The following is a 12,165-nucleotide window of genomic DNA, read 5'->3' as shown; positions in this document are numbered from 1 at the left end:
GCTTTGCAAGGCTATTCTAAACCACCTAGGGCTTGGTGATAGGACTTTAACCATAAAGAAATATGTTGCAAGCTACGGTGTAAAGAAGAGAGGCCCAAATATTAGGCAATTTATACAAGCGGTATAATACCCTCTTTATCCTTATATACATCGATTTTAATAATTTCTCAAGGCGCTAGTACCTTCTACCGATACCCCGTTTAGCCAAGAAAAATGGGAATTATGTCTTCTTCGGTTTATTACTGAATCAAGACTACTATTCTAGCTCCTAGAGCACGCAGGCTTCCGGGATATTATAGCCATAGCCCAAAGAGCTCCTAAGGATATCAATATTCCGTCTGCAAAAGTAGCACGGAGTCGACTACGCACTATAGTCTTCGAACGCTATCGGAAAATACTCGAGAGCTTGCCCGAAGATAGGAAAATCTCAATTGCCCTTAACTATTGGACGTCCCCTTTTGCCTAAGCATTCATGGCAGTCACTAGATATTTTATTGACAAAGACTGGAACTATCGAGAGCTACTTCTTGGATTTAAACCACTTCGTGGAGCACATTCTGGTGCTAATCTTAGTGCTATTCTACTTTAGCTTCTACGGAATCATAATCTGGCCGATCGGGTGCTTACTATCACTACCGATAATACATCAAACAATAACACATTAGTGGCAAGTATTCAAGAATCGGTTTAGTCTCTTAATCTCGGTAATAGTATAGCAATCATTCGAGTTCCATGTATGGCCCACGTTATACAATTAAGTTTGAAGCAACTTCTCGGACAGATAAAGGCAGAACCAAAGAACAACACTGCCTAGGCCGAATAGACTGAATCCTAGGAATAGTTAGTTCGGGCTAGGCATCAGAAAAGGGAGATTATTGACACTCTAAACAAGGTTCGCCCCTGATTAATCTAGTAGATATCTAATTCTAACATCGCATTAGCTTCGGGGCCTAGCGATCTTTATTAACGCGAGCCCCCAACGTCGTGAAGCTTTCCTATCTCTTTAGACGGGTTCGAACGCTCTTGTTCCAATACAGGATATCTATACGCGCTAGAACTCGACATTCTTAATGCTTCGCCGAGCTAAACGACTACAATCCTACTTAATTGAATTCTGTTCAAAGTATAGCCATCCCTACCTCTAGCTTGATTATAAGCAATAGCGTCAGATTGATTATCTACTCCTAATTATATAGCCATTCTTCCGTTTTACGACTGCACTATCAAAGATAAAGGATGTCACTATCCACCTGATCTTTGCAATCTACAATAAGCTCTTTGATTATCTTGAAAAGTCAATTAGGTAGCTTGTAAGGAAGAATATCGCCTAGAAAAAGCTTATGCTCACTGCTCTCCGCGTAGCCGAGGAAAAGTTAAGGCAGTACTATAGTAAGACGGAGGATATCTATGGTGATATCTTTGCTATTAGTACAATACTTGCTCCGCACCTAAAGCTCTAGTTCTTTCGAAGTAGAGAATAGGGTGGTGGGCCTAAGTTAGTGACTCGATATCGACAGAGCTTTGAGGACTTCTTTGAACCGTATAAGTAACGTCGGTTAAAAGAACAAACTAGTAGTGATTAAGAGCCTACTACGCAAGGCTTAAGCCTAGATCTTGATCAAATGTTTAGCCTTAACCAGGTATCTTAAGCTTGTTAGCAGAACGAACTTACAATATATCTTGATAGTGGTAAGTATACCTAGTCTTTATATTGTCAAACTTGGGTTAATCAATGTTCGTTAGCAACTACTACTACTATGCTAGTTCGCGCGTTCTGGAAGGAGCACTAGGCTATATTTCCTATACTTGCAAAGCTCGCACGAGATATTCTCTCGATTCCTACGACTAGCGCGGGCGTTGAGCGGCTATTTAATATAGCGCGGGATATCTGTCACTATCGTCGCGGCTCACTGAAAGCTACAACAATTCAGGAAATCATGTTGTATCGTTGCACGACCGAGTTTGAGGTCTAAGAAGACGTGATTGCTGTCTAGAAGGAGTACTTTTCTGAAGGCGATATAGAAGCGGATCATAAGGAGAGAGATAGTCTAGATAGACAATAGCTAGAAGATACAATTGAGCCAATTAGTGATAATAAGGAGGGGAACGAGGATGATACACAATCGGTTGTTATTCTTGTTCAAACCGAAGCAGCTATGCAAGGTTATTCAGAACGTTCTCTTGGAAAGAGGAGAAGGAGTATTGCATTGCAACAGGATACTAAGGGCCGTAAGGATGATGAAGAGCTAGAAGAGGATGATGTACCCCTACCTAAGACCTAACAGCGTGTCTCAGGAAGATCTCGAAAACGCCCACGGGTTTATAACGATCAGTTTATAGAGTATTAGTCTTTGATGAAATTGAAGCTATTCACACTTATTTTGCTATCCAGTATCTGTAAACGTGACTACCTGTAAGCAGAATACATATAAATACAGCCAAAAAAATGCACAATTTGTGTATGTCACGAGATTCTCCATGTTTGCACTGTTTATTAACCCGTGGGTAACCCGTGGGTCGGGTCGGGTATGACTATCAAAACCCATACCCGACCTCGGGTATAGACTTTGGACCCAAAACCCGCCAAGAAATGGGTATGGGTCGGGTAAAACCCGCTTACCCACGGGTATGGGCGAGGCCTACCGGTAGAACTCATCAGATCCTACAAATAATCTATATCTAACGCGTATGAATCGGCCTAAATAATGACAGCTATTAGATATCTAGTAGGAATATCAACAGTTTCTAGGCAATAGATAGGCTCAAATTCTGACGGCCGTCAGAAATCTAGTGGGGATATTAACAGTTTCCAGGCAATAGATAGGCTTAAATTCTGACGGCCGTCAGAAATCTAGGCTAGGGATATTAATAGTCATGACTCTTCCTAAGCGTACAAGTGCTCCGGTGTAGAAAATATATATATCTTTGCATGATTAGAAGTAAATTCTAAAATGTCAACCACAACAGTCCGAAATCGAAAGTTCATTAGTAATTAACTTAATACCAAGCTTCATGAAATCAGATACAAGGTAGTTTCAACTGTTTTATTGATTGTTAGACCTGATTCATTATCAAAATTTGTGTAGATACCAGAACAGTGTTAAATAACGGTAAAAAACGTGGCTGAATAATCAGTTTATACGACCAAACAAGGAAGGTCTTGGCATAATTATGAAATTGCGGGGGACCGCATGGGGGACCGCAAAGGACCACGGGGGACCGTGGTGCGGTCCTGACTACTATGAAAAAAGACCAAAGACCGCATGGTCCGGTCCCGGTCCTTGCCGAGGTCTAGCTAGACTTTTGGGGGCCTACGGAAGCAGCTCTTTAACAAGCTATTTTAGGCCGGGGTTTCTAACCATACTGACTACGACACTCTAGTGTCAGACCCGCTAGCGATCCGCTACGTCGCCAAATTTATGCATCAAACCGGCCTACTTACTTAGTTTCAACACACTTAGCAAGAAGAGTCCGATGACGAAACTAGAGATCCTGAGATCATGGAGCAGAGTCCCGAAGACGCTAGGTACTCACCACCGCTTGCTAATACAGCGTTTGAGGAAGGAGAGAGCCTCAGCTAGCTATTCGAATATACTATACCGGACTAGATTAAGACCTATGCCCGCTCTAACAAACGATAAGCAGCAATTGAGGCTAAAGTGAGGATGTCGGAGAACGGGGTTTGATCTTGCTGCAGCAGAGACTGGCTGGCATCTAGATCGAGAGGTGTATATGTGGGCTGTGAGATGAGGACAGGGGAGGTGGACGGTACATCCACGCATTCATTTGTATCCAGTGCTTCCTAACACTGGATCTCTTATTTGTACGGGCTTCTTATTTGGGTATAGGTTTGTCTTACATGTAGGGCTGGTACTCTCTCTCGCTTCGAGACCAGCCCATTCTTCTGTACTAGAGCATGATCAGGCGTACGGGACACGAGTTCTTGCTTCAACTGGAAAGAAGCGCCTGCATAGCTATTCGATACTAGATAGGCTGCAACAGGTTAATAGAACTTTGATTGATTGATTGATTGATTGAAGAGGGCCATCGATCTAGCCATCCGGCACTAGACATAGTGGAATTGGGATCAATCGATGTTTGCACCGCTAGATCATAGCCATTTGCAGCGAAGTTGAGGAGGCTGAACAAGGCTGCGAATACCGCTCCGAATAAAGCAACAGGTGTAAACCACCGATAAGGGTAAGGTCGGGTAACATTGTAGGAAAAGAAGGACTCGTGTGCTCGGGGCATATCAGCTGAAGCGATATAAACTCCCGGGAAGAAGGTCAATAAGTAGCAGTTTCATGACAGAAACTCCGAAAGAAAACCATAAGTCTGCGAGTCGTTACCGCTGTAGGACTTGACGGGAATCTATGAAATGGGCCCCGGTCGCGCGGCGCTAAAGCAGCGCTTCGCCATTTCTCACCCGGGCGACGCCCGACTATTGGCTGCACGTAAGTCACAGTCCCTGCAGCCAGTAGCCGAGTACTGCCTGGATCAGGAGGTTAAGGGCGCAATAGACAGCGATACGCTGATCTTGTGCATGCATACGGGCTGGGGTTATGCAGATAAAAATAGGAGCATACTCTTGCGGCCGTTTAATCAATTGCTACAGATATTATCAACTAAATGTCAGCCATTCCCTCAGCTCTCCTCATATTAGATGTGATATTAGATCTAGTTGTGCTCCGTACTCGATGATTGGGATTTTCAGATCAAAATCAGCAATCAAGTAGAAAGAGTACCAACTCAAGTCTAATTTTTCCAATGATTTATTCCAATTCCGAAACTCCCTTGATTATACCTCAGTAACGGTGCTCTTTTCCTTACTTTCTTTAGGATCCTTGATTCCATACTCCGTCTCCTACTCGGTTCGTACTTTACTCTCCTTCTCAAAGAAAGAAACCATGAATGCTAGCGCAGCAAATGCCACTGCCGAGGACGAAACAGGCGACCGAGCCGATCATCAGGCAACATTGACCAAAGAAATTCGCAGTCTGTCCGAAAAGAGGCTGGAAGCAAGCACTTGTAATTGATAGATTGTTGGTTTATTCTCTTTGTTGGCTCGAATCGAAAGACGGTGATGCGATTTACCTCGTCAAGAAGAACGAGTTGACATACCAGACGTAGTTCTTGCCTGCATGTTACTCATCCGCGATGAAAGGCAACGCGGTCGAAGTGACCGTCGACTCAACCGCAGCAAGGTAGGGAAATGCAACCGGTGTTTAAAAGCGGGCGCACATTGCTTGTTTAGTCCTTCGAACCACGGGCGTCCGCCCACCCATCAGGATCGTCGCAACGATTCCTACACATCCAAATGGACCAGCGACAGGCCGTTATCCATGGGACTGACACCCCAGATTCCCGTGCACCGAAAGCGCATCTGGGAGATATTGATCTACTGAATCCGTTGAGTACCTCTAGCCCCCTAGAGCACATCAAGACTCACCACTGATACCTGGGTCTTCTGAACAGGGAATATTTAAGAAACAATAGTCAAGCAATTGCCGTCAACAACGCCCCGGTTGCCATGACTGAGAACCTTGATCCGACTTTGTCGAACCTATGCATGGGCCTCGACCTGGACGTCCCCTCCTGGAAAGATTTACGCCGTCTTTGAATTTTTCCGGCGCACCTTTAGAACCTGGCACGTTCTCGCGTTCCTCTGTCCAGAATACGACTTTCAGCACCCCAATCCCCTATCATCAACTCTCTCTACACGAAGTATTTCCAGTGCCCAGTGCGCCAAAGTCTGGACACAATATCAGCCCCGACATTCCACCACTGTCCTTCCAGCAATCGGAGCTATCGTTGGGGCTCACTTCTCATCGCAAAATCGGTTCACGGACTCGCTTTCTACAGAAATTTATGAAAGATCTTCTTGAACTCGAGATTGAGTTGATCAACTCACATTGGAGGAACCCCAGCTATGTAACTCAGCCCTGATAGCTACAGAGAGAGGTAGCTTCAACTCCCTTTCGTCATCAGGATGTGCGATCGACATAATTTTCCCTCTCACGCAGCGATTAATCAAGCTTTTGCAATTAAAGGGAATTGCCAGGTTAAGTCACCCGCTGTGCGGAATATGAATAGGCAATCACCGCTTTCGACATCCTCTACTTTTTCCTCGCGATTCCAGCAGCTTATCGCCAAACCTCAAAGCACGCCTGGAAATCTAGACACGGAATCACAGCAGCCGGAAATAAAGCTCGATCAACCATCACTCTTGCATGCTTTATCTACCTACATGAGGTTGATCCAAGCTTGTTATGATACCTTCTCGCAGACCGCTGAAAGGTTTGGCGCGGACTTGGCCCAAGGCATGCCCATCCCACTCCCCTCGCTACAAATTGGGGCGTTTTCTGTGGTTGATCCAGCAAATCACATTTGGTTTGTAATCTAGTCGGCCTTGTCACTGCTAGAACACTTAGGAGACTCGATGAACAAGCTTACGACACCTTTCGTATCTAGCGAGAACGCGGAAGTCGACTCAAGTCGGCCGTCTAGTCCATTCAATGAAGACAACACAATCGAAATGATGACGAAGACAGTCCGTGAACGCAAAAGCCGCTTGATGCAGGCTGCAGCACAGTTGCAAGGCTGCTGTCATAAAGGTCGAAAATCGCGTGCCTGACGCTCGTGATAGAGGAACATAATCAACCATGTGTATGTAAATGACAGTTTCAATCCCAATACAACTATAAGGTTGATACTTTTGTCCTCAATTTGCACATTTCGGGGTTTAGGGGAGCATTGAATCATATTAAACGTAAATCAGAGCGAGCTCTTGCATTCTATCGGCGCTGTTTGTTATGACTCTCACTGAATCGGCGAACTACATCTAGGCGCCGCAGGAATCAGTGATGTCTCCCTCCTCACAAGGCCATCTATCTGGTACAACTATCTGGACAAGATGTAAACATTGGGAAAGCCCAATACTAGGAGGGTATCAGAATTTGCGTTGAGAGCCTATCATTTCAAAGCCACAACAATGTTCGAAGTCTGCAGACCATCTTTGTCTAGCCCATCATGGCCTGGAAACACTTTCTGAAGCTGACGCACGCCAACAATCGGAATCTAAATATTTCCAATAAAGAATATAGCCGCTTCATCATAAAGGAGTATATCGCTGAAATGGTGGTGATCCATCAACGCCACACTTCACAGGGCTATAGCTACGTTGGTCAACATTCTGTTACGGTATTATTTTCCAAGCCTCCAATGCAAGTCAAATCAAACAATGAAATAGCACTTCGCCCCAACGCTTGTGCGGAATATCTTGAGTACCGCATGCGAGCGTCTGCTAATCGGCTGGATTGTCGAAACCCACTACGCCATAGTGGCGTTTTACTTCCGATAAAAGCGAATTTGGTGACTGTGTGCGGATTAAGCAAGCGAGATGGCCGTGCATAGTGTGTTGGACGTGTGGATGTAGGCAAATTGGGTGAAGGAGAAATGAAATGATATGAGAAATGCGGTTGAATTCGTTGAATGGTCCATGATGTTATTTTGACGTTGATACATAGTGAATATGATGGGTAGAAATCTGTGGAAGGTGATTCTTCCCAATATTCGATATTGGATCAAACGAAGGAGACTGTCAAATGACAACGGGTTGGCGTGGCATTCAAGTTGGATTTCGTGTTCTCATCACCTGGTGGTGATAGCTGACTAGCTATAATTTGGTTGCTCATAATCAAAATGTAGGCTCAACTATTATCTACTTGATCCCCTGTCAAGATATTGAGTAAGCGGTCCGCGGTTAGATGATCACTCGCGCTCTGCATGCGATGCGCATATTTCAGCTTTCCTCTTTGGAAAACCCATTCGCCACCTTGCTGATCCCCAAAGCCACCCTTGAGCCCGGACCATCCGCGTTTCCATCTCTGCTTAAGGTCCTTGTATAAAGCGCTAGGAAATGATTCCAATGAGTAGGGAGGTGGCTCATTGAATCCCGTCCAGGTTCTCTTCATCTTGAGCTGATTATATATCTTTGCTGTTGGGTCGGTATATATCGGGAAGACGTCGGATGTTTCTTCTATGTATGGTCCGATAAGAGTATGATCACCGCAGCCAATGATTATGACCTGCGCCGGCTTGGCATGATTCGGTATAGTTTCGAGTATTGTATGGGTCATCTGGGCAGCGAGATCACGGACATAGTCTTGGTCATAGATGCAGAAGAAGTGTCTCACTGATGGGTTGTGAGAATGTGTGACTACATCCAAGAATAAACCGCTCACCAAATATGACCACTGTAGTGACTGAGTCCCCCTTGCCGGCAACAAGCTCACCGAAGCGAACGGGCTCACCATTTTTAGATTGAACTTCAAGCTCATACGCTTCATGCAGGGTATCGTCAGAAAGGAAAGAAGTGTCAACAGAAAATTCCGTGGAAGACATGCCTCATAGCTGTGCATTAGCAACTCTGGAAAACAGAAATAGGAGATACTATGCCTTTGCCAGAATGCGATGTGTCCTAGGAAATACCTGGTCAAATTCGCCGCTGTGAACTCGTATATGACGTCATGAAACCTACTTTGGGAGCAGCTTCTCTGAATCTCCTGGAGGATATCGATATCAGTGCCAACCTGGAAGCCATTCTTTGCTGTAATATAAAGAATGGTTGTTTTCAAAAGTTACCATGGGATCTTGTATGTGCGAGATAAGATCTAGCATTATTACGAAAGTCGAAATCGAAAGGAGCTCATCTCTTAGCAATTGAGCCTGATTTTTACTTTTTCGACTTATTTAGGCTTCGTTTTCCAGTTTTGTGACTTTAACATTATCGGCTCAATTGTGAGGTTAGTATTAAATACGTCAATTGTCTATACTGCTAAATAGGAAAATTCGGAATTGAATATTGTATCAAATTTGGCATCGGACTTAGTATAAAAGGCATAAGTTCTTGGCAGTCCTAAGTTTTGGAGGTTATGAACCCTGGGTACTTCCGTTTCCTTGATAGCTCCATAGTAATATTAAGTCATTATTGTTCCCTTAACTTACCTTGTGCTAGCTTAGGAAGCTGGAAAAGTTCCCTGATTCGTCGGTACTTAATTGAATGAGAGAAAAGCATACTGAATAGAAGTACCAAGGGATCAGGAAGCTAGTCAGGAGCATGCTTAGTGGCCGGCGCAAAGTTGAAGAGCGATTTCATATTACTAGGGAGAGTACGCAGTAAACGAAAGTACATACTAAACGGAAGTGCCCAGGGTTCATTGTCGCCGATACTCAGCCTAGGACGAGAAACCCTTATCTAACAAGGCTTTGGAAATGAAACCTCATTGGCAGGCCTGATTCGGCTTATCATTCGCTGACCTGGGACGAAATGCTAAGAATGGGAGTCCTATTATTATTGACCTAGTAATATGACGAATAGGGCATAAGAGTGAAAGCGGGGTCTGAGGTACTTTTGTCTTTAATGGCTGTCACATTAGGAATTTCCTTTTTCCCTTATTTCTATATTCAACGCAATGGACCCTGTTGAATTTTCAAATCGTTCAAATTACGCAACAAAACTGGGCATTGAGTTTCTTGGTCCAAATGAAATTAATCGCTGGCCAGAGACTCATCGAAGATTGTTTGGGGATGTAAACGAGCTCGGCAGTCAAGGATATGATTCATTCGTTGAAAGCATCACGATAGACTCCATTCAGAAACCATAGAGGAGAGCAACCAAGGCGCGCGCGGAACGTCTATCAAATTTGGCCGAAAGATCCTATCGTGAGCATAAAAACGAGCCGGGATAGCGATACGTAGTTGAGAACGAGATAATGTACCGCTTCACAGTGGAAGTCGCCTGGTAAGAATATCCAAACAATTTTCTATATTCATACTGACTAGTGCAGCGCAGCCCGACTTGTCGCAATAGGCTATGGCAATCAGAAATTCCTGCTGCAATAGGTAGCAACGAGAAGCAAGCCCACTCACTAGAGGATCGACGACGGAAACGCAAACTATGCCAGTGCATAAGCGCTCGAGGTGACAATAGGTCTGTTTTAGATAGTAATTTCGAGGGAGTTACTAGTTGTTCCTAACTAGTTCATAGGTATGACAGCGGAATCAACATGCTATTTTCGGACCGAGCGGAGGCAATGATCAAACACACTCCCCCACTAGTGATATCCACGCACCCACTTAAATTAAAGCATTCTGAATACCCAGATCGCATCTTTGGGCTACGATAGACCGACAACTTACGATTTCTGCTAGACTCGGTTGACAAGAGGCACATAGAGTCATCCAACGTTACTCTGCGTGATTCCATAGAGCTAAGTCTATTTAGTGCCGAGCCTAAACCTCTGCTTTTCCCGTTCTTCATAATAGAAGCCAAATCAAGCTAGGGAGCTAATCGAGCAAAATATTTAATGCAGTCTGCATTTTGTCTTCGCCGTTTGTTGCAAATCTAGTATGATCTTGTCAACGCAGCAGATAAAGAAACGTAGTAGGAAACTAGGCCGCTTATATAGTTTCTTACTACGCGTGGGGAATAGTGGGACGTATACGCAGGATTTGTGGAAAAAGGCGACACTAGCTTTATTAAATATATAAGTCGAAACTATATCTCTTAAAGATATCATTCTACCATATACTTACTATCGTTAGCCTGTTGTTTATCTATGGAATAGGGACATTCGCTAGAAGGATGGCGCCTTGCAGCTTCTGTTAGTTATTGACTATATCTTCGATTGTGCTCGTGATGTCTACCGGGATGCTATTATCAATAAGCTCAGTATACTAGCGACTAGCGAATTAACCGACCATGATCTAGATATATTTTCGACAATGTCTCAACGAATATCGCGGATTACTAGTTAGATAGACTATAATAAAGCGCATACCTAGACTTCATTTATTTCTGAACTAGAAGACCCCGCCTCTTTGAATGTCATTCTACTAGAGGGTGTAATTCGAGATACTTCTATCCTTGAATCTCGTTTCCTTTTGCTCTAGATTACCGAAGATAACATCGATACTTTTCTCTTCTCCTTCTTATCTAAACAGGATACTCAAGTCTGGCTTCAAAATATACTCAAGCATCTTTCAAAAGCTTGGAAAGTCTCCTCTACTACCATTTGTTCTATAGAAAGCATTTGGACCGGGAAGCCAAGGCTAGTATGTGAGAACGACTAGCGACAGGAAATATTCTATGTTAGTATCGCGTTACTTATGTTTATGACAAATGACTAGGAGCCTATAAGGCAGCTTACGTGCCTTGCTATCTCTGAAAGTGCTTTGAAAACTCTTTTGGAAAAATTTGTATGCGATAGGAATTTCGGCTTAGATTGTTGTCCGGAAGTAGGGGAATCAAGTATACAAGCTTTACTTAAGCGCATCTTGAAATAGTCGATTTTGGATAATCTAACAGCAGTAGTATCTATGCTATGCCTCTCGAGTTGCTTTTCTAAGTAGGACCGGACTATACCCTACCACTTCTAGGTGAAGAAGTCAAGAGAGGTTACTGCTAGACTTCGAATTGATAAATCTCCTCACCTAATACAACTAGTGCAAAGTGTTTACTTAAGCCATAAAATCGGGCAAAGAGAACCAAGAGACCCATATATTTCACTATCACGCCTTCAAAGCAAGCAAACTATCGAGTATAGAGGGTCCACGATTGAGATATAGCCTTATTTACCACGACTTGTGAAAAGCGGAGATGATAGCATATTGGTGGATGGAATATCCCACTCGGGGGATTTTCCAAGACGAGGACTCTTTATTTTCCGTATTTTGAGCAATTTTGAAAGCCTATCCAGCCTAGTAAATAGGGTATTAAGGGATGGTATCTATTTTCAAACATTCCAGTTTTGTCTGAACCAACCCTTAATAGTTGGATTTCGTCATCTCAATAAACCAATCCGATTCACGCAAGATTGGTCAAAAAAAGCAGATTCAAAGTCAATATTGTGTTGGAGAGAAAGATTGGAAGCTTTGGATAGCACAAGAGGCTGTCAATCGGGTGGAAGGCCATCGTCCCCAATGATTATATCGTCAGATGAAGAATAAGAGACGAGAATCTTGACTGAGCTATCCATGAAAGATAAAAACAAGTGCAAATGAGGTCGCGATCGTTATTATTGATGGAGAATATATTCATGGCGTCCATGATCAGCTCTAGTCGATGTGTCCAAGACCCAAGTCATGGATAACGACACATTGGTT

General features: G+C 43.7%; 1 protein-coding gene across 1 annotated transcript; it reads right to left on the bottom strand.

The window, feature by feature from the left end:
* Window positions 1-7,709: 7,709 nt before the first annotated feature.
* On the bottom strand, window positions 7,710-8,403 carry N7508_000275 (peroxiredoxin-like family protein; the record flags this gene model as incomplete). Its single annotated transcript, XM_058458360.1, has 2 exons — window positions 7,710-8,194; window positions 8,244-8,403. The coding sequence occupies 2 exons, from the start codon at window positions 8,401-8,403 to the stop codon at window positions 7,710-7,712; spliced, it is 645 nt and encodes a 214-aa protein (XP_058324582.1).
* Between the last annotated feature and the right edge of the window lie 3,762 nt (window positions 8,404-12,165).

Source organism: Penicillium antarcticum (genome assembly GCF_028974205.1).
Source record: "Penicillium antarcticum strain IBT 31339 chromosome Unknown utg000001l_segment0_segment0, whole genome shotgun sequence".
In the NCBI taxonomy this organism is placed as follows: Eukaryota; Fungi; Ascomycota; class Eurotiomycetes; order Eurotiales; family Aspergillaceae; genus Penicillium; species Penicillium antarcticum.
This window is presented reverse-complemented; position numbering and strand designations above follow the sequence as displayed.